Source organism: Taurulus bubalis (assembly GCF_910589615.1).
Source record: "Taurulus bubalis genome assembly, chromosome: 19".
Lineage (NCBI taxonomy): Eukaryota > Metazoa > Chordata > Actinopteri > Perciformes > Cottidae > Taurulus > Taurulus bubalis.
In genome coordinates this window covers 18,864,034-18,882,363 of record NC_136607.1, presented here as the reverse complement: position 1 = coordinate 18,882,363, position 18,330 = coordinate 18,864,034, and the positions used below count along the sequence as shown (strand labels likewise).

At 40.9% G+C, this 18,330-nt stretch overlaps 2 protein-coding genes across 2 annotated transcripts; one reads left to right on the top strand and one right to left on the bottom strand.

The window, feature by feature from the left end:
• Positions 1-272: 272 nt before the first annotated feature.
• LOC306751628 (uncharacterized protein) lies at positions 273-2,882 on the bottom strand (the record flags this gene model as incomplete). Its single annotated transcript, XM_079235242.1, has 1 exon — positions 273-2,882. The coding sequence occupies one exon, from the start codon at positions 2,880-2,882 to the stop codon at positions 1,410-1,412; it is 1,473 nt and encodes a 490-aa protein (XP_079091368.1). The 3' UTR covers positions 273-1,409.
• Positions 2,883-7,768: 4,886 nt separating this feature from the next.
• Positions 7,769-9,038, top strand: capslb (calcyphosine-like b; the record flags this gene model as incomplete). Its single annotated transcript, XM_079235189.1, has 4 exons — positions 7,769-7,905; positions 8,342-8,519; positions 8,596-8,805; positions 8,937-9,038. The coding sequence occupies 4 exons, from the start codon at positions 7,769-7,771 to the stop codon at positions 9,036-9,038; spliced, it is 627 nt and encodes a 208-aa protein (XP_079091315.1).
• Positions 9,039-18,330: the final 9,292 nt, after the last annotated feature.

Sequence of the window (18,330 nt, the reverse complement as noted above, 5' to 3'; positions counted from 1 at the left end):
ATGATTAAGTTTGTTACTAAGCAAACTTCTGTCCTCTCAGCTTCTCTTCAGTTTCCTCACATCACTGATGACTCATCAATATTGTAGTTCTGGTTCCATCTAGCGGCCTCACCTGTGTTTTAACAACAGACATCATATCTGCTTTATGATGCTTATTCAAGTGTGTGTTTAAATCTGTCTGATTAAATATTTACCTGTTAAAGAAACACTTCTTGTCACAAAAACAACGTGTTTCTTGAAGAAAGATCGGTTCAAAGAACAACAACTGAAGATAAGTGAAGATCGTTTAATGAAGCAGAGATTTCATGATTCACAAAAGATGGACATGATTTCATTTGGAGATTTTCCTCAGATCATTTTGAGTCAAATCTGTTAAAAGTGTAAATCATAAAGTAACACATTTCATTTGAATCTGCTTGACTTTTTACCACCAGAATCAAACAAAGACATGCGCTGATGGAAAATACACATGAAACACCGTGAACACAGTTTTTAAACAATAAGGAACATTTCTGCAGATTGTTGATGACTAAACTATTTGATTAAACACACTTTAAACTAATCAAGCGACACTTCTCACACCTGGAGACTACAAGAGATAATGTTTATATAGTTTTATACATGAGTTTTTATAAATGATTGCACAAAAAGAAGAATGTGCACAAACACATTGGTCACATGGATATTCATGGTCAATACCTCTCTGACTGCAGTAGTTTAACGTCTCATCCTGCTGCAGTGATGTTCAGGTGAATCCAGGACACCTGACAGGCATTTGTCCATCATGCTCTCATGACCACGCCCCTTTTAGAGGGAACCAATCCTGCTTCCCTCGTAGACGTCAACAGCACAAATACAGGAAGATGAAACACGTCTTCAAACAAACTTAAAGTCCTAACGCTATGCAGCAGAGTTGCTGTGGAGTTGGTTGGTTGAATGAGCTGTAAGTCTGTTACGTTCTTCCTTCTGGTCACATGACATCTATTGCTTCTGTCCATCCGGGGAGAGGGATCCTCCTCTGCTGCTCTCCTGGAGGGTTCCTCCTGTTTCCTGTTTTTAGGGGAGCTTTTCCTGATCCGATGTGAGGTCCCGGGACAGAGATGTTATGTGTACAGATTGTAAAGCGCTCTGAGGATAATTTGTATTTGTGATTTTTGTCTATACAAAATAAACTGAATTGAATTTGTTGCAGCAACAATTAAACCCAACAAGTTGTCCTAATGTCCTAAAAATGATAAAATAATAAAACAATGATCAGACGTGTGTATAAACAAATGTCTGTTTAAAGAGAGATAAATGAATAATAACTTCAAAATTACAATCCAAACACGTTTAATTTCATTGGCGTCTAAAGGAGCGTCTAAAGAGCAGCTCGTCTGACGCATCGTCAGTCTACACCTCTCGTTTCTTTACTTTCTTTTGGACATGTTACTGTACTGCAGCCCTGCCTTAAACCCTTCAGCTGTTTTAAGTGACATCTCTTTCAGCTTCTTGACCTTCTTGTCTTCCTTTTTCTTCTCCAGCTCCTCAATCAGGAATATCAGGTGATTGTAGGTGGTCACTGAAACCACGTTTAGGGCGATCAGCTCCAGTTTGACGAAACACTCGTAGGCCTCATTCAGCAAATGGGCTTCGTTTGCTTCAAGGTTTTCCATCTCTTTTTGAAGGATTTCCAGAATGCCCATCTTCTTCCACATCTCTGTTTTATTCTTTTCATATTTCGTTTTAATATCTTGAAGAGTTTTTTCAACCTTCCTTGTCTTGTTCACAAACCTCCAGTTTTCTTTCACGTGGTCTGATACGGAGCACTTCCTGGTACAAACAGTGCAGCGGCCTTTTAACATGACCTCACACCAAGCGGGAGAAATGGCGTGTGTGCATTCAGGAAAGTGACAGTTCTCCTCACAGACTTTGCAGCAGACGGCTCCTTCAAAAAATACACCCCACAACCCCCACCATCCACTTTTTACATCTTCTCTATCTTTGTAGTGCTCATCAACCGTTACAGTGAACGCTTGATTGTTCTTCATCTCTTCTTCATTATTCTTCAGACCTACCTGAGTCTTCTGGATTTCATTCTGTTTGAGTTTAACAGACTCAATCCTCTCTTTCAGGTTCTGGATGCTGGCTGCCAGTCTGATTTTCTCTTTGTGAACGTTCACGGTTGTCTCCAGGTTTTGAGGTGCAGTTTTCTCCAGAAAGGCTGTGAACTGTTTCATTCCTTTTGTAGATTTTTTGTATGCATGTTCAAGGTCGTCTTCTGTGTCCTCTGTCCTCGAGTTGTTTTGGCAGTTATCAAACAGGAAGTGGAGAGGCTGGTTCTTTTCATTTCTGGCACACTTAACATTCGCAGCGTCGAGGGCATCCAGAGCGTTTTTAGGTGTCCCTGCAGTTGCGTTTGTCATGAGGGCGACGATGTTCCTCTCGATGTCTTTTCCAAACAGAGACACCACTGAATTAAATATGTACGACAGACGGTCGCTCAGTCGACTCTCGCTTGCTTTCAGCACCAGACCCACCGCATCGATCTCATGGACTCCATCGTCTGAGCAGAACAAGTTAAACAGCCTTTTACCGATGTTTTCATCCATTTGAAGCCCTTCGGTGTCTCCGTATCCAGGAGTATCGATGATGGTCAGAGAGAAAGGCAGAGTTTTACCTTCAAAACCAAAGATCTCGTACACGATCACGTCTGACGTCTGACTCTTTGACTGTTCCTTCTTCTCGTCCTCTACGATCTGAAACCAGACATCGTCCTCCCACTTCACTCCAATGGTGAAGTTGACCAGAGCGTTGATCAGAGTAGATTTTCCTGTTCCTGTTTCACCAACAAGCAAGATGGTTTTGTTTCTCTTATTTGGATTCTTTTCTCCAAGAGTCATTCTTGTCAGATTTCCAATCTCATCTTTCTTTGGTCTCAGCTGCCAGACAGCAGGAGATCCTTCATTGATCAGTTCTTTGCAGGTGATGTAGTCATATTTGGATGAGGCGTTCTTATTCCTGGAAAGACAATACACGTTAGCTCAAAAGCTACTAGCATGAATGAAAAGGAAAGAAACTTCTCTGTATTTGCTAAAGGTCTTTTTAAGAACTAATGTGTTAAATGCAGGCCTCGTCATATAGTTTAACCGGCTCCCGATTCCTTGGTGAAATGTGATTGAGAGCAGACTCTTAACAAGCAGCGCTCTGTTGCTCATGCCTGCTGCTGCCGTGGAGCAGGCTGGGCTGAAGGCAGAGCAACAGAGGAACACAGGAGCTGGGCAATGAGGAAATAAGCTAATAGGGAAAAATATTATAATACATGTAGTGTATTTGTGAAAAACAATTCAATTATAAAATAGCTATAACTTTTAATTATAAAAAAAAACAAAAGACTTTGTGATTCTGTTTAGGTCAGCAGAGAAGGCTTAGCAGGCCCTGATGGGCCGCCACTGGTTAAAGGTGACCATGATACCAGGTGTACATGGTTTATGTGTCCGGTCGCCCTGCACGCCGTCCGTCACACAGAGCGTACGCATTGTTGGATCTAATCCCCTCATCTACTGTGATGTCATAGAGATGTGATACTCACGTTGCCATGGTAACTGCTTCACAGGAGTTCGAGGATTGAGCTCTTTAGGATTTCTCTGGATGGAAACAAAACAAGTCAGTCAGTCTCACCTCCAGTCAGCTGGACTGCAGAATCACATTTTAACTGTTTATACATGTAGACTTATACACAAATCTGTATATATATATATATATATATATATATATATATATATATATATATATATATATATATATATATATATATATCAAATCTGTATATATATATATATATATACAGATTCATGTGTACATACATAAATCCTTGTTGTACAACAGCTGCTATTTTGATGAAATGTGCTTTTGATTAATTATGATTAATTTGGGGGAATATTTATTGAGAAAAATAATTAATTCCAATTCAGTGTAGCGCAATCAAACGGTTTAACCACCAGGGGGCGCAGTTGGGTTGTGCTAGAGCAATGCTTCAGTAAGGGATATTTGTTTTGCCACATTTGTTTTTCCATTTTCTTTTTAATGTATCAAACTTACAGCATCACAACACATGTGCACATCCATTATGTACGTATTGTTTCTGGAGGTTAACTGAGTGAACTACTTATGATGCTCTATCTTCAATATGTGAAACTATTTTCACCAGTTGGACCAAATCACTGACGCTCTCACTTGGACTCGTCCCCACAAGCAGCGGTCAAAAGTGATAGTAGAAATGTTCCCTTGTTGGTCGTATACAGAAATGGAGCTTCACTTTAATTTACTTATAAATAATTGTATTTAGAGACTGTGATGCAGAGTGAACCTTTAACTAACGACCACTGGGAAGCTTTTAGTTCACATGAGACGTATTGTGTGTTTAAGTCTGTATATTATTTCATGAACGTGCTCCTTAACCAACATTCTGGTTCAACATCGGCCATCCTTCCATTTCCATCCTCTTATTGGGTCTCGGTAGCAGGTCCAGGCTTCCCTCTCACCCTCAACACAGAGATATAATGTCTCAGCGTGTCCTGGGTCTTCATGTCTCCTCCAGTTGGACGTGCCTTGAAAACCTCTAATGGGAGGCGTCCAGGAGGCATCCGATCATTTAGTGTCGATGCTAAATACATTTTGGTTCAAATGACTCCAAATGAATAATAAAATAAATAAATAATCAAAAGCACATTTAATCTAAATAACAGCTGTAGTACAACAAGAGGAGCCCGTTGATGTGTGAAATTATTTCGGTCATTCTACACTTTATAACAGTGAAGTTATTGAATATTTTGGTAGTCTGTGTTGCACTTTGCAGACGGTCCCTGCGCATGCGCCGCACAGTAAGCCCCGCCCCCTGGGTCAAAAGAAGGCTTCAGCTTGTTGGGTTTTAACATTGTTATTATTATTCATTATTCATTATCTGTGAATATCTTTCTTGCTTTACCGAACTTTGAACTCAGATTTCCTCCATGACTTTTATTTTTTTTATATTTATCTGTTGATAGTTTACCGAGGAATTGAATTTATTTTCAGTGACACATGTATCACCTCAAATGTCAAGATAAGAGCTGTTCTCTTTGTATGGAAGCCCATTTCCACAGTAAAATAAAAACATAAAATGAAAATTATGAGATGGAAAGTCGAAATTATGAGATAACAAATCAAAATGATAAGATAGTAAGTGCGCATGCGCTTCAGTGGCGCTGGCTCTTTTTTCTTCCTGTTATCTGGCCACTGGCCACATCGGTTTTATTCTGTTACGTCACAGCTGCTTCTTGCTTAATTTCCTTTTTGGTGCGTTTGCTTCGTACAATCTCACGTGAATTATCATCAGTGACGTAATTCATCTGTTGTCAACACGTTTATTAATCTGCAATAGACTCACAGTCACAATCCATTCATGTCAAATAGAGGGTGACCTGCAAAGAGCCGCTTCTGACTGTTGTGGTTATGTATCTCACAATTATGACTTTCTATCTCATCATTTCGACTTTTTATCTCATAATTTTCATTACTTTTTTTTCTTTTACGCGGGTCAAATATTGATTGCTGATAAACGTGCTCATAATTATTGTAATTATTATTCTTTAAACCACCCGTAATGCTGTTAACTTGCTATCTAAACATTGAAAGTATTGAAAGTATTTCATATTATTTCATATTGAGTTATTTCGTACCTGAGTTCTTGGTCTCTGATGAGGAGGAGAAGGAGGAGGAGGAAGAAGAGCGAGCAGAGAGTTTATATATCAATGAGGTGGGGGCTCTGAGGTCACGTGATTTCTCTGAAACATCTCAGACTATTATTATTGTATATCATATTGTTATTATTCATTTGTACTTATTTGCTGGCGTCAGACCTGGAACCCGGCGAGGGAAACAATAAAGATGCGTTTTATCTCAAACGATTAAACTTAGGAAACAAAGAGAACTACTTTCTGTTTGAAGTCACACCGTTTCTCTGAAATCACGTGAAAACCAAACGGGGTATTTTTAGAGCAGCAGAACTCATGTTGACCTCAGACAAAGGAGAGAGAGTTTCTCTGCTTGTAGAACTTTAAACAAACAAGAACTCATGAAAGCTGTCTATATATAGAAATGGCCACAGATCTGTGGACATCTGTCAAATGTTTTAATGATATGAAATGAATGTTCTTCAAAGGTCACAATACTGAATGAGTTATTTCTTATGTATTGACTATTTAATTGAAGTTTTACAGATGTATTTTTTTTAACAGATCTGTGAATATCGGTCAAATGTTTTAATGAAATCAAATAAATGTCAGCTGAATTTTACATCATAGTTGAAATCTTATGTTGAAATATGTAACACACAGCATGTGTAAAATGAGCTGACACACACAACTCCTTAACTAGACACACAGAAGTGCTACAAATGAACACATGTGTTATTTTTAACACGTCTGTTTTGAGAGTGTGAGCAACCTCAGTTATCATCAACCCCCGCAAGATCATGAACAGCGGAGCGGCGTCTGTGCTCTCACCACACGCAAAAGCACGAGCACAAGCTTTATCCGACACCTGATGCTTTAAGTTAGCTGCCAAGTCTTCGTATTTCTAGACATGCTCTCACGTTGTTGAATTGCAGCACATTACTCCTGACTTTAGTTAAGTATTTTCTTAACACAGAGTCTATTTTCTTGTGTTTTGTTCGGACGGCAAAAATACGATTATTGAGCTCGCAGGCATGGCTGCCATTTGCTTGACTTTCTCTCCATTTATCCTCTCTACTGATCATAATGACACCACGTCCGGTGTGTGGTTTACTGTAAAGCAAAATAAAAGCTTTTAATGGGAAGGCTTGTAGCAGGCTTTTATTTTGAAACAACCACAGGAAGTGTAGCGAACACACGTTTTAATCTTTCGTCTTTTTCACAACTTTCGGTTGTGAAGACGAATTAAATACTGCTTTAATAGAACAAGTAACATAACCAAGTAACGCCGAATGGACGGTACCTTTAGTAGTACTTTTAGCAGTATTTATGTATTTGGTCAAGCTGATCTTTGTGAAATAAATGGTGACGTCAGTTCATTAAAACGGCCAATCACAGGAGAGCACCCTGGGTCTCCACGGCAACGGTGTTTGTGTCTCCAGCAGAAGAGAAAAACGTCAAAGAGTCCGTGAGTCGATGCGAAGAAGATTTTAACGTCATCATCTTTAAGTATGTCATGCATTCAACATATTAAGACATTCTATACATATTAAATACAGTAAATATTTATATGACGGTAAATATCCTCCCGTTAATGTTCCTCCTGCGCGAGCGCGGCAGCTCTCCCACTTCCGGGTTCCACGAGCTTCTAAACACGACGCAGAACTGCAAAACAATAAGACTCTGTTATAAGAAAGAACTGAAAATAAAAGTACTCTGTTATAAGAAAGTGCTCCAAAACCAAAGTACTCTGTTATAAGAAACTGCAAAACAAAAGTACTGTGCTATAAGAAAGTACTGCAAATAAAAGTACTCTGTTATATGAAAGTGCTCCAAAACCAAAGTACTCTGTTATATGAAAGTACTACAAAACCGAAGTACTGTGTTATAAGAAAGTGCTGCAAATAAAAGTACTCTGTTATAAGAAAGAACTGCAAAACAAAGGTACTCTGTTATAAGTAAGTACTGCAAAACAAACGCCTCTCGGTTCCGTGCGTGCCCGGAAGTGACTGAAGTACTTGACCGGAAGTGACCCCAGAGCATTTCCGGCTCCTCTGTGTGAACAGTCAGGTTGGATGGCGGGCACGTGGAGACACGACCGGGAGATGGTGCTGAAGGCCCGCAGCCGGCTGTCAGAGAGCGCGGACCCGGTGGAGAAGCTCAGGCTGCAGTGTCTGGCCAGAGGCTCGTCTGGGATCAAAGGTCTGGGCAGGTGAGCTGCTCCAGGTTATTATCATGAAAAGTACAACAGAGTCAGATTATTATGAGTCATAAAAATAAAAAGTAATATTATAAGGAGTCATGAAAACAAAACAAAAAGTAATATTATAATAAGTCATGAAAAGTAAAACAAAGTAGTAAAAAGTCATGAAAAGTAGAAAAAAATGCAATATTAGGAGTCATGAAAAGTTAAAAAAAACAACTAATATTATAATAAATCATGAAAAGTAAAAAAAAAAACTAATATTATAATAAGTCATGAAAAGTACAAAAAGTTATTTTATATTAAGTAATTATTTACTATTAAAAAATGCTGGTATTCTGAATACTTCTTCTACCGATAACTACTTTCACTTGAAGTACATTTAGCTGAATCTTGTGTACTTTAGCTGATGCAAAAGCTCTGATGACTTCACGCTGTTTGTCAGAACCTTCAAAATAATGGACGACAACAACAACCGCTCACTGGACCTGAAGGAGTTCCTGAAGGGCCTGAACGACTACGGGATCCTGATGGAGAAGCAGGAAGCCACGGCGCTCTTTCAGCACTTCGACCGCGACCGCAACGGCAACATCGACTTTGACGAGTTCCTCATCACTCTGAGGGTAAAGATACGACGTGGTGACTCTGCAGCTGACGAGCGCTTCCTGCTTCTTCACTTCCTCGCTCTGTTTTCCGCAGCCGCAGATGTCTAAAGCCAGGAAGGAGGTGGTCATGCAGGCCTTTCGGAAGCTGGATAAGACGGCCGATGGGGTGATCACCATCGAAGACCTGCGGGGTGTCTATAACGCCAAGTACCACCCTAAGTACCAGAACGGGGAGTGGACGGAGGACCAGGTCTTCAGGCTGTTCCTGGACAGCTTCGACTCCCCGTACGACAAAGATGGAAAGGTAACGTTGACCCGCTGGTCCAAGAGAAGGTCAGTAAGAGAACATTTAAACAGCTGGATGTTCTTCTTGCCCTGAAGCAAGTGGTAATTATTGATATAAATGTATATTCATGCTGATGTTACTCTCTGAAGGTGACCCAGGAGGAGTTTATGAATTATTACGCTGGTGTGAGTGCGTCCATCGATACAGACGTCTACTTTATTGTGATGATGAGAAACGCCTGGAAACTGTGACTAGCATCCTTCTGGTAAAGCAGCTCCCCGTCCGGTAGTGGGAGGAGCTTTCAACTGTATGTTGTATGGTTAATTACCACAGAGAGAGAAAGACATTCATTAAGCTGAAGGAACAATTGGACTCAAAGAACCACAAATAACCATACAAGATACTAAGCTCAGTAGTTGGATGGTTTGCTGGCTGTAACTTTTCTTTTAGTTTCACTGTCGTTCAATAAAAACTAAATCCTCCTTCTCATCTCTGTTTCTGGACTCACTCCTCACTGTTTCCATTCAAATGTGAAGCCCTATGGTCTCACCTTTCTTTTAGTGTGTCGTCACTGAGAGCCTTTTGTGTTTCTATTTTTAATACTATTCCCATTTGATGAATGAATGTTCATCTCTTTCATAGTGTTTCTGCAACAAGTTGAAGACGCTACGCGACGCTTCTTGTCCATCACAAGGCAGAGGCGTCTCGGTCAAAGTCTCAGATTACAGAGTTTCCCTTTCGGGTCCCTTTGTCAGATGAATCATCTCATAAATAAAATGAAGTCGTGGCTCATTTGGATGGAAAGCAGCTGCTCTCTGGTCACGAACTGACCTCTCTTGATCTTTTACTTGGTGGTAAACTCTTTGTCATGGTGCTCCTCAACAGGAACTCTTCCTCTCCTCAACAGAAACTCTTCCTCTCCTCAACAGAAACTCTTCCTCTCCTCAACAGAAACTCTTCCTCTCCTCAACAGAAACTCTTCCTCTCCTCAACAGGAACTCTTCATCTCCTCAACAGGAACTCTTTCTTCTCATCAACAGGTGACCAAAGAAGAGTTCATCAACTATTACTGCGGAGTCAGCGCCTCCATCGACAGCGACGTCTACTTCATTCTGATGATGAGGAACGCCTGGAAACTCTGAATCCAGTCAAAGGATACAAACTTATTCATTATTAACTGTTATTAATATGAATCCTTATTATTGTGTGTAGTTGATATGATCAAGCTCTTTTCTACCAGCTTTTACACTCACCTAAAGGATTATTAGGAACACCATACTAATACTGTGTTTGACCCCCTTTCGCCTTCAGAACTGCCTTAATTCTACGTGGCATTGATTCAACATGGTGCTGAAAGCATTCTTTAAAAATGTTGGCCCATATTGATAGGATAGCATCTTGCAGTTGATGGAGATTCGTGGGATGCACATCCAGGGCACGAAGCTCCCGTTCCACCACATCCCAAAGATGCTCTATTGGGTTGAGATCTGGTGACTGTGGGGGCCATTTTAGTACAGTGAACTCATTGTCATGTTCAAGAAACCAATTAGGAATGATTGGAGCTTTGTGACATGGTGCATTATCCTGCTGGAAGTAACTTAAATCACCTTTCTTTCCCATTCTGACATTCAGTTTGGAGTTCAGGAGATTGTCTTGACCAGGACCACACCCCTAAATGCATTGAAGCAACTGCCATGTGATTGGTTGATTAGATAATTGCATTAATGAGAAATTGAACAGGTGTTCCTAATAATCCTTTAGGTGAGTGTATAATTGATGTGCTGTTGGAACCTATACAATAATTTTGTAGTGTTTTAAAGACTTTCATCATTTTGCACTCTGCAGTTTGTTTTTAATACATTGGATATGATCGAAATATACATATTTAGAATAGGGAAACATGTTGTTTTGTAGGGAGACAATAGGCATTATGATTTCAACTATTCTACTTTATTGTACGTTGATATGCAACACCACAGGATTGTTTCAATAAAAAACATTGGTTGAACAATATGTCGTATATACAGTATGTTTAGTAGCTACAGTTGAATCTGGAGGGAAATATTACAGATTTATTTAAAATAAAGCGTACATTCTGTGTATTCATCTCAGCCGTTGGAAACACAAGGTGCAGGTTGTGTCCGATATATTAAGAGGCAGCATTGTGTTTGTTGGGTCACATCCCACCTGAATGTGGGCGGAGCAAGAAGAGCCTGTTGATGAACGACCACAACAGTTTACGTACGAGCAGCTTTCTTTGAAGGACCTCCCTGGTGTTTATGGACGTTTTAGCGCAGACTGATATTCAGACAGCTTCCATCTCTGACAACGAGCTCTGAAACTGTTCTGGAGGCTCGTGGAGGAACAGTACCTGACCCGGACTGTCTAGGTCAGGGTTTACTTTAATCTGGGGTTTAGATTCAATGTTGTTCTAGTGGTCATTTAGGAGGTTCTACTGGTCCTTCAGGTGGTTCGATTGGTTATTAAGGAGGTTCTATTGGTCTTTTAGGTGGTTTGATTGGTTATTAAGGAGGTTCTACTGGTCTTTTAAGTGGTTCGATTGGTTTTTAAGGAGGTTATACTGGTCTTTTAGGTGGTTCTATTGGTTATTAATGAGGTTCTACTGGTCCTTCAAATGGTTTTAGTGGATATTTAGGAGGTTCTACTGGTCCTTCAGGTGGTTCTAATGGATATTTAGGAGGTTCTATTGGTCCTTCAGGTGGTTCTTGTGGTTCTTGAGAAGGTTGTCAGAGGTCTTTTAGATGGCTGAGTGAGTATGACGACGGGAACTGAAGTTCTAGAAATGTGTGGTGGAACAACACTTTCATCCTGTACCGAGTCTGGGAGGTTGTTTTCTGTGATTTGTAGTAAAACATGCAGGTTTGGTCTCCTGAGGTTCCTCCAGCAACACCATGAGAAGGTGTGTCAGCATACAAAGTATGAGATATGATGTAAATATACATGATATAATCATATGGCATCGAAAGCCACAAAATACACAAAAAGCTACATTTCAAAACCCCTGGGTCATTAGCCCACAGTTAGCAAACGGCTACATGCTACATTCTGGTCTCAACTCAAAATGGTCCACTTTGACTCTCTGTAAAAAGTCTCTCGACATTATGGACTGGGTTAGACATTGAAGATGAACTTTGACCTCCAGTTGGGGAGACCATCACCAGAGTCATTGGGATTCGTTAACTGGATTTCCTGCAAGTTGACACCAAATTTCATTACAATTCATCCAAAATATTCTTGAGATATTTCTTTCAAAAGAAAACTGTCAGACAGAGGAAATATCATCAGAATTAAACCTCTGGACTCAGTGTATGTCTGTGACAACCTTCAGGGAAGTCCATCCAGTAGTTGTTGAGATAGTTCTGCATCAAAGTGGTGGACGGACACGTCATTAAAAACAAGGTTTTCCTTCTCACACATTTCATCGTGTAGTGGACCTGAGATGCATCTCTGGACTTCCTGTGAGGTCATGACCTCCCTGTTGGATTCTGAAGGTACGTTTGAACACAATGAAAGTGTTCGTCCATCACGACCTACTGGATCTGATAGAAGCTGGACATGGTGACGTACGCCTCGGCCTCGTTTCCTCCACCGCTGCCTTCAGGCCGCGGCGTGGGAGCTCTCCCCCCAAGGCGGAGGCCCTCGACGGGGGTTGGACCGGAGCTTTGGAGGCCGTCCTCTCCGTCGGAGGAGCTCCTGCTCAGCAGGGCGGAGCTCTCCGTGCTGATGCTGGTGGAGCTCCTGGAGCCCTCGGAGCTGTGGGCGGAGCAGGAAGGAGTGGACTGGGCGGAGCAGGAAGGAGTGGACTGAGCGGAGCAGGGAGGAGTGGACTGGGCGGAGCAGGAAGGGGTGGACTGGGCGGAGCAGGGAGGAGTGGACTGGGCGGAGCAGGAAGGGGTGGACTGGGCGGAAAGGGAAGCAGTGGACTGGGCGGAGCCAGCAGCTTCGGCAGCGATCGGAGGCTCAGGTTCCTCCGTTTTCTCCACTTTGAGAGCGCTGAATTCCTCCGGCTTGAAGTTCAATAAGAGGCCCTGTAAACAAGATCACATTCATCGTGATGTGTACAATATAGAATAACTACCCTCGACACAGAGACGGGCTTTGTGATCAGCAGGACCACGTCTGATCTGCAATATACAACATTCAGATCATCATTAACTATAATCTATGTAAAGATCCAGAGGAGTATTGTTTATCTTAACCGTCCCATTGGTTAGTCACTCTGCTCTCATACGGCGCTTACAGCTGATAACGTCGTGGAAACATAGCAACCAGCCTCCGGTCCCCCCTTGGTGAACAGTTAGCTCTGTTAGCTCTGTTAGCACTGTTAGCACTGTTAGCTCCGCTAGATGCTAGCTCGTTGCCACTTCCTCTAAAACAGGGGTACCCAATACGTCGATCGCGATCTACCAGTCGTTCGCGATCTACCAGTCGATCGCGGAGGTAGTACGGGTAGATCGCATGCCATTTAAAAAACAATAATAATTAAAAAAAATTTAAAAAACTTTAGCGACAAAACCCAGCTCCCAGTGTGCAAATTAATGTCAATCACTACGGAAGCTGCGCCCGCAATGGTTGGCCGCTTGAATGGATGTATTGCCAAGTACAGGGAGATGTTTTCCCCGACTTCCTTAATTACCACTGCACAATACACCAACAAGCATTATGCGCTACAACGCTAAACATGAAAGAGATCACGGATGTGGCAACAAAGATCGTCTAATCGAGCGAGAGCTCTACAAAGACGGATGTTCTGTGCGCATCTGGAGAAGGACTGCAGCCACTCTGACTTCCTGCTGCACACTGATGTGAGATGTCTTATAGAGCTCTGTCCGGAGATACAGGAGTTTCTCCATGTTGTTAAACATGCAGAATACAACCAACTAAGAGTATGTCAATATGCTCACGTTTCTGAATTACAATTTAAAACGTGTGTCAATTATGTGTTCCCCTGAAGGAGGGAGCAGCAAGACGTGGGACTGTAATGAGTCATTTTGATTTACTTTTAAACCCTTGCGCTTTAATTATCGGGTAGGATGGACAATTTTTTTAAACTTTTGGACTTTGAATGGCACTTGCAGCCCAGTTATTCTTTAGTTATTTTGCACTTTCAGAGGCTTGATTGCTATGTTGAGTTACCTTTAAAGCTTTATTTGTACTTTTTCTTTACTTTTAAAGCGTATTTGCACTTTAATTTGTACTACTATTTAATTTATTTGCTATGATGATGTTCTGATGTTCAGATCTTGTTACTCAAATACATTTGAAGCTTAAATTCCAACATTTTGAGTTACTATTCTTAATTTGCTTTGGGAAATAGTCATTAGATTAGTCGATTAATCGAAAAAATAGTCGATAGATTGGTCGTTTATGAAAACAATCGTTAGTTGCAGCCCTAGAGTCAGCCTTTTCCCACATGAACAAGATTAAGTCCAAACACCGTTCCACCATGACTGATGACCATTTGGTCTGCCTGACGCTGACTACCAGCAGCTGCTGTCCGGACTATGCAATCCTGCTGGTTCCATGCAGTGAAGTCATCAGAGCAAAATGTAATGACCAAAAATGTACAGAATTGTATTGTGTCACAAGGGTTCATGCAGTTATGCAAGGTACGCCAATATTGTAAATATAAAGTATACTCTGTATATTTAGGTAGATCTTTTTGACTTGGTCATTTTAAAAGTAGCTTGTGAGCCAAAAAAGTGTGGGCACCCCTGTTCTAAAAGAAACGTTGCCAGTTGGTAGGAAACAAACTCTCGTTTTAAACTCTGAGGTTTTGTTGATTTGTGACGACCGACACACGTGATTCTTGATTCCTGTGATTCCTGCCGCTAGAGGGCGCCGTCACTCGACCGTTATCGACCGTTTAAAATAGTCGAAGTAAAATTACTCACTTTATTGGTCTTGCAGATCTGCACCAGTGTGTGTTTGGGGTGGGGGATGCTCGGCCACATGTACGTAAATATTCTGTGAAGGAAACAAAGAAGTATAAATACGTGACACGCGTCTTAAACACTGATTCTCTCTCAAGGAAGCCGAGACGTCGTACTTGTTTTTGCAGAAGAAAACAACACTTGAAGGCACCGCCAGCAAAATGACGAGACACACGATGAGTTTGTTGGCCTCCGGTCTTTCATCCGTCGGTTTCTGGATGTCTGGAGACGAAGAGAGGGCGTAGCTAAAAACAGGTCCACGTTCTCTTCTGTGTTTTAAAGGAGCAGAACGTGTATCTCACCAGCCGGAGTGAAGAAAGTGAACGTTTCGCTCCACTCGCTCCAGGAACCCTGCAGACCGTGTTCAGGGATCGCTCGCACTCTCACGTGGTACTCGGCGTGCTTCAGGAGGAACTCCATGCCGATCTCCAGAGAGGTGTCCGCTGACACGTTCTGAGTCTGAGTCCAACGGGAGACAAGTCAGCCGCTGCAGAGCAACGTCAGCGGCAGAAATAACAAGTGAAGCGACAGAAAGGATGTTACTATTGTGCTGCCGGCGGTCCAGACGTGCAGCTGGAAGAGCTGGTTGTCGACTTGAATGTACTCGTTGAGGTACGGAGTCTGAAACCGGATCACAGCCCGCTGAGCCTCCTGGTCGAAAGTCACGTTCTTCACCTGAGGACTTCTGGGCCGAACTGCAGAGACACAACAATGATGTCATCAATGATGTCATCACTTCACAAGATTCAAGAGCAAATATGAAATCCAAATCTGAAAATGGGCCTCATAGACTTCTATACAATCAGAGGAGTCGCCCCCTGGTGGTCAGGAGAGAGAATGCAACTATAACACATGAAGCATAGACTTCTATACAACCAGAGGAGTCGCCCCCCTGGTGGTCAGGAGAGAGAATACAGCTTTAACACGTGAAGCATAGACTTCTATACAACCAGAGGAGTCGCCCCCTGGTGGAGAGAAGAAGGACTATTTCTATATAGTTATTCTTAATGCTTGGTCAGAATCTGGTGAAACCAGATGACACATGCAGGTTCTCCTGCCAGTGTTGCTGGACCCACTGGAGGGAAGGGGGCCACGTGAGAACCAGAACCAGGACTGAGAGGGACAGACTGACAGACCCTGGCTCTCAGAGACACTACCACTTTAGTCCACAGGGGGTGCCAGAATCACCAGTAGTAGCTTTAAGTGAATAGAATAAACACTGTTCTGTGTTATTGTGTGTTTATATTCATGTCCGAGGTTCGTAAAAACACAAGTGAACACATTTACCTATTTTCTTCAGGTCGACTGTGGTTGTAATCCGGCCTCCTGTCTTCAGGTGGACGGTCACATTCAAATGAAGCACAGCGTCCAGCTGTGTGACGGTGTCCTGCGCCATCTCCAAACACTTGTCCTGATTCAGATTGAAGTCTTTGAAGCTGAGAACAGAAGAGCAGAGCTGTGAGCTGAAGCTCGGCTCGGAGCCGATGAGTCTTTTAAACGGGTTCTTACCACACCGTCATGTTCCTCACACCGTCACCCTCGTCACCCTCGTCACCCTCGCCATCTTCGTCGTCCTCATCGTCGCTCCTGCCTCCCACCAGCTTACAGCTCAGACTGTTTCCTGTAGTCAGGATGTGAGAGGTGCAGCGGATTGTGGGCTCTGAGAGGAAACGCTTCTTTAGAACCAATAAAAGACACTTCACAGGAACAAGTCAGACAGGAAATAGTACATTAAATTACATTTTCTAAGCGAATTTAAGGTTGTGTTTTAGCTGATGTTTAAAAGATAACAAACATAAACAGACGTTTTATATATTTATATATATATGTAAATATGAATAAATATATATATAAATATATGTATATAAATATATGTATTTATATACTTGTATTTATATATAGATATTCTGATATATATAAATATATATAATACATATATTTATATACATATATGTATATAACCCAATATAAATATTGATGAATAAATATAAATATATATACATATATTATTTATATATATATATATATATATATATATATATATATATATATATATATATATATATATATATATATATATAATATATATATATATATATATATTTTATCTGAATAAAGACAGCTGTTACAATACATCTCAATAAAGTGTATTTTTCCTATTTAGTTCAACTTCTTCTGGATGATAAAGATCAATAACACTGAACATTGTACATCAATAAGCATGAAAACACGTTCTCATATCTGCATGAAAGGTTCATTATCCATAAGGTCTGACGGGGCTGTTTGACATAGAAATGAGTTGACGCTCTTTGTTTATTAAGATTAAAACATATTGATTTAGTAAATATGGACGATGCTCAAAGAGTCGGATGATCACATATGAAATCTTTAGGTTTAGATTTATTTTGTGTGTTATTCGCAAGAAAATATGAATACGTTATAGTGTATTTTATTTTGCTCTCATTTCTTTTGCAGAAGATGAATGTTTAATAAAATAGTGACATCTCGTGAGGCCAGATGTTTGTATTTCTATTCGCTAAAGCATAGATCACTCACCTGTAAATAACCTCACATATATCTATATCTATATTTATATATATATATGAATGAATGAATGAATATATACTTTATTAATCCCCAAGGGGAAGTTTGGTGTTAAGTAGCTGCAATTTACAGATAAGATATAAAAACAGCAGGGATGAAAGATATATGCAATATAAATACTAATAAAAATAAAATAAAATAGCTGAGATGAATGAAAAAAAGAACAGAGTATTAATTTAGGAATTAAACTCAACTTAACTAAAACAGTAGTGCAAAATTGTAAGTATGTATGTGTATATTAAGTGTGTGAGGTGTAAATAAACAAACAATAACAGACAATAGGAGAGTGAAAAAATGCAAATGATGTATGTGAGGAGTGAAGTGTAGATAAACATAAACATGTACAGTGATTAATCAGTCAGAGGATCTGGCAAGCGGTGACTTATTATAAAGTCTTAAAGCCGTAGGCAGGAATGTTCTCCTGTATCGGTCCATATATATATATATATATATATATATATATATATATATATATAAATATATATATATATTTGTGAGGTTATTGCACCTGAGCTATATCCATATGTATATATAGATATATAGTTGTGACACTGAGGACATGTAAAGACGACTCACCCCCGTCCTCGTCCCCGCTCTGGGGTCGAGTCCCGGCCGGCAGCAGCAGCAGCAGCAGCAGCGCAGCGGTCCAGCAGCTCAGCAGCATCTCAGCGTCTCTCAGAGACTCTCAACTCGCCTCAGCGGCTGACGGCTGCTGGTGGAGAGGAAGGAGGAGGAGGAGGAGGAAGAGGAAGAGGAGGAGGGTTCTCACAGGATGTAGACCAGAACACATCTCTGTTCAGCAACCAGCAGAACGAAGAGTTAACACCTTCAGAGCTGAACAGTCAGAGTGAAACGACTTCAGAAACCCTTCAGTCAAACTGTTTGTTGTTTGCAAACAAACAACAATACATGTCAAGAAGAATCTGAACCCAAAAAGATCAGTTTCACACATTGACTTCAAAAGGTTGTTGGATCGGTTCATAAT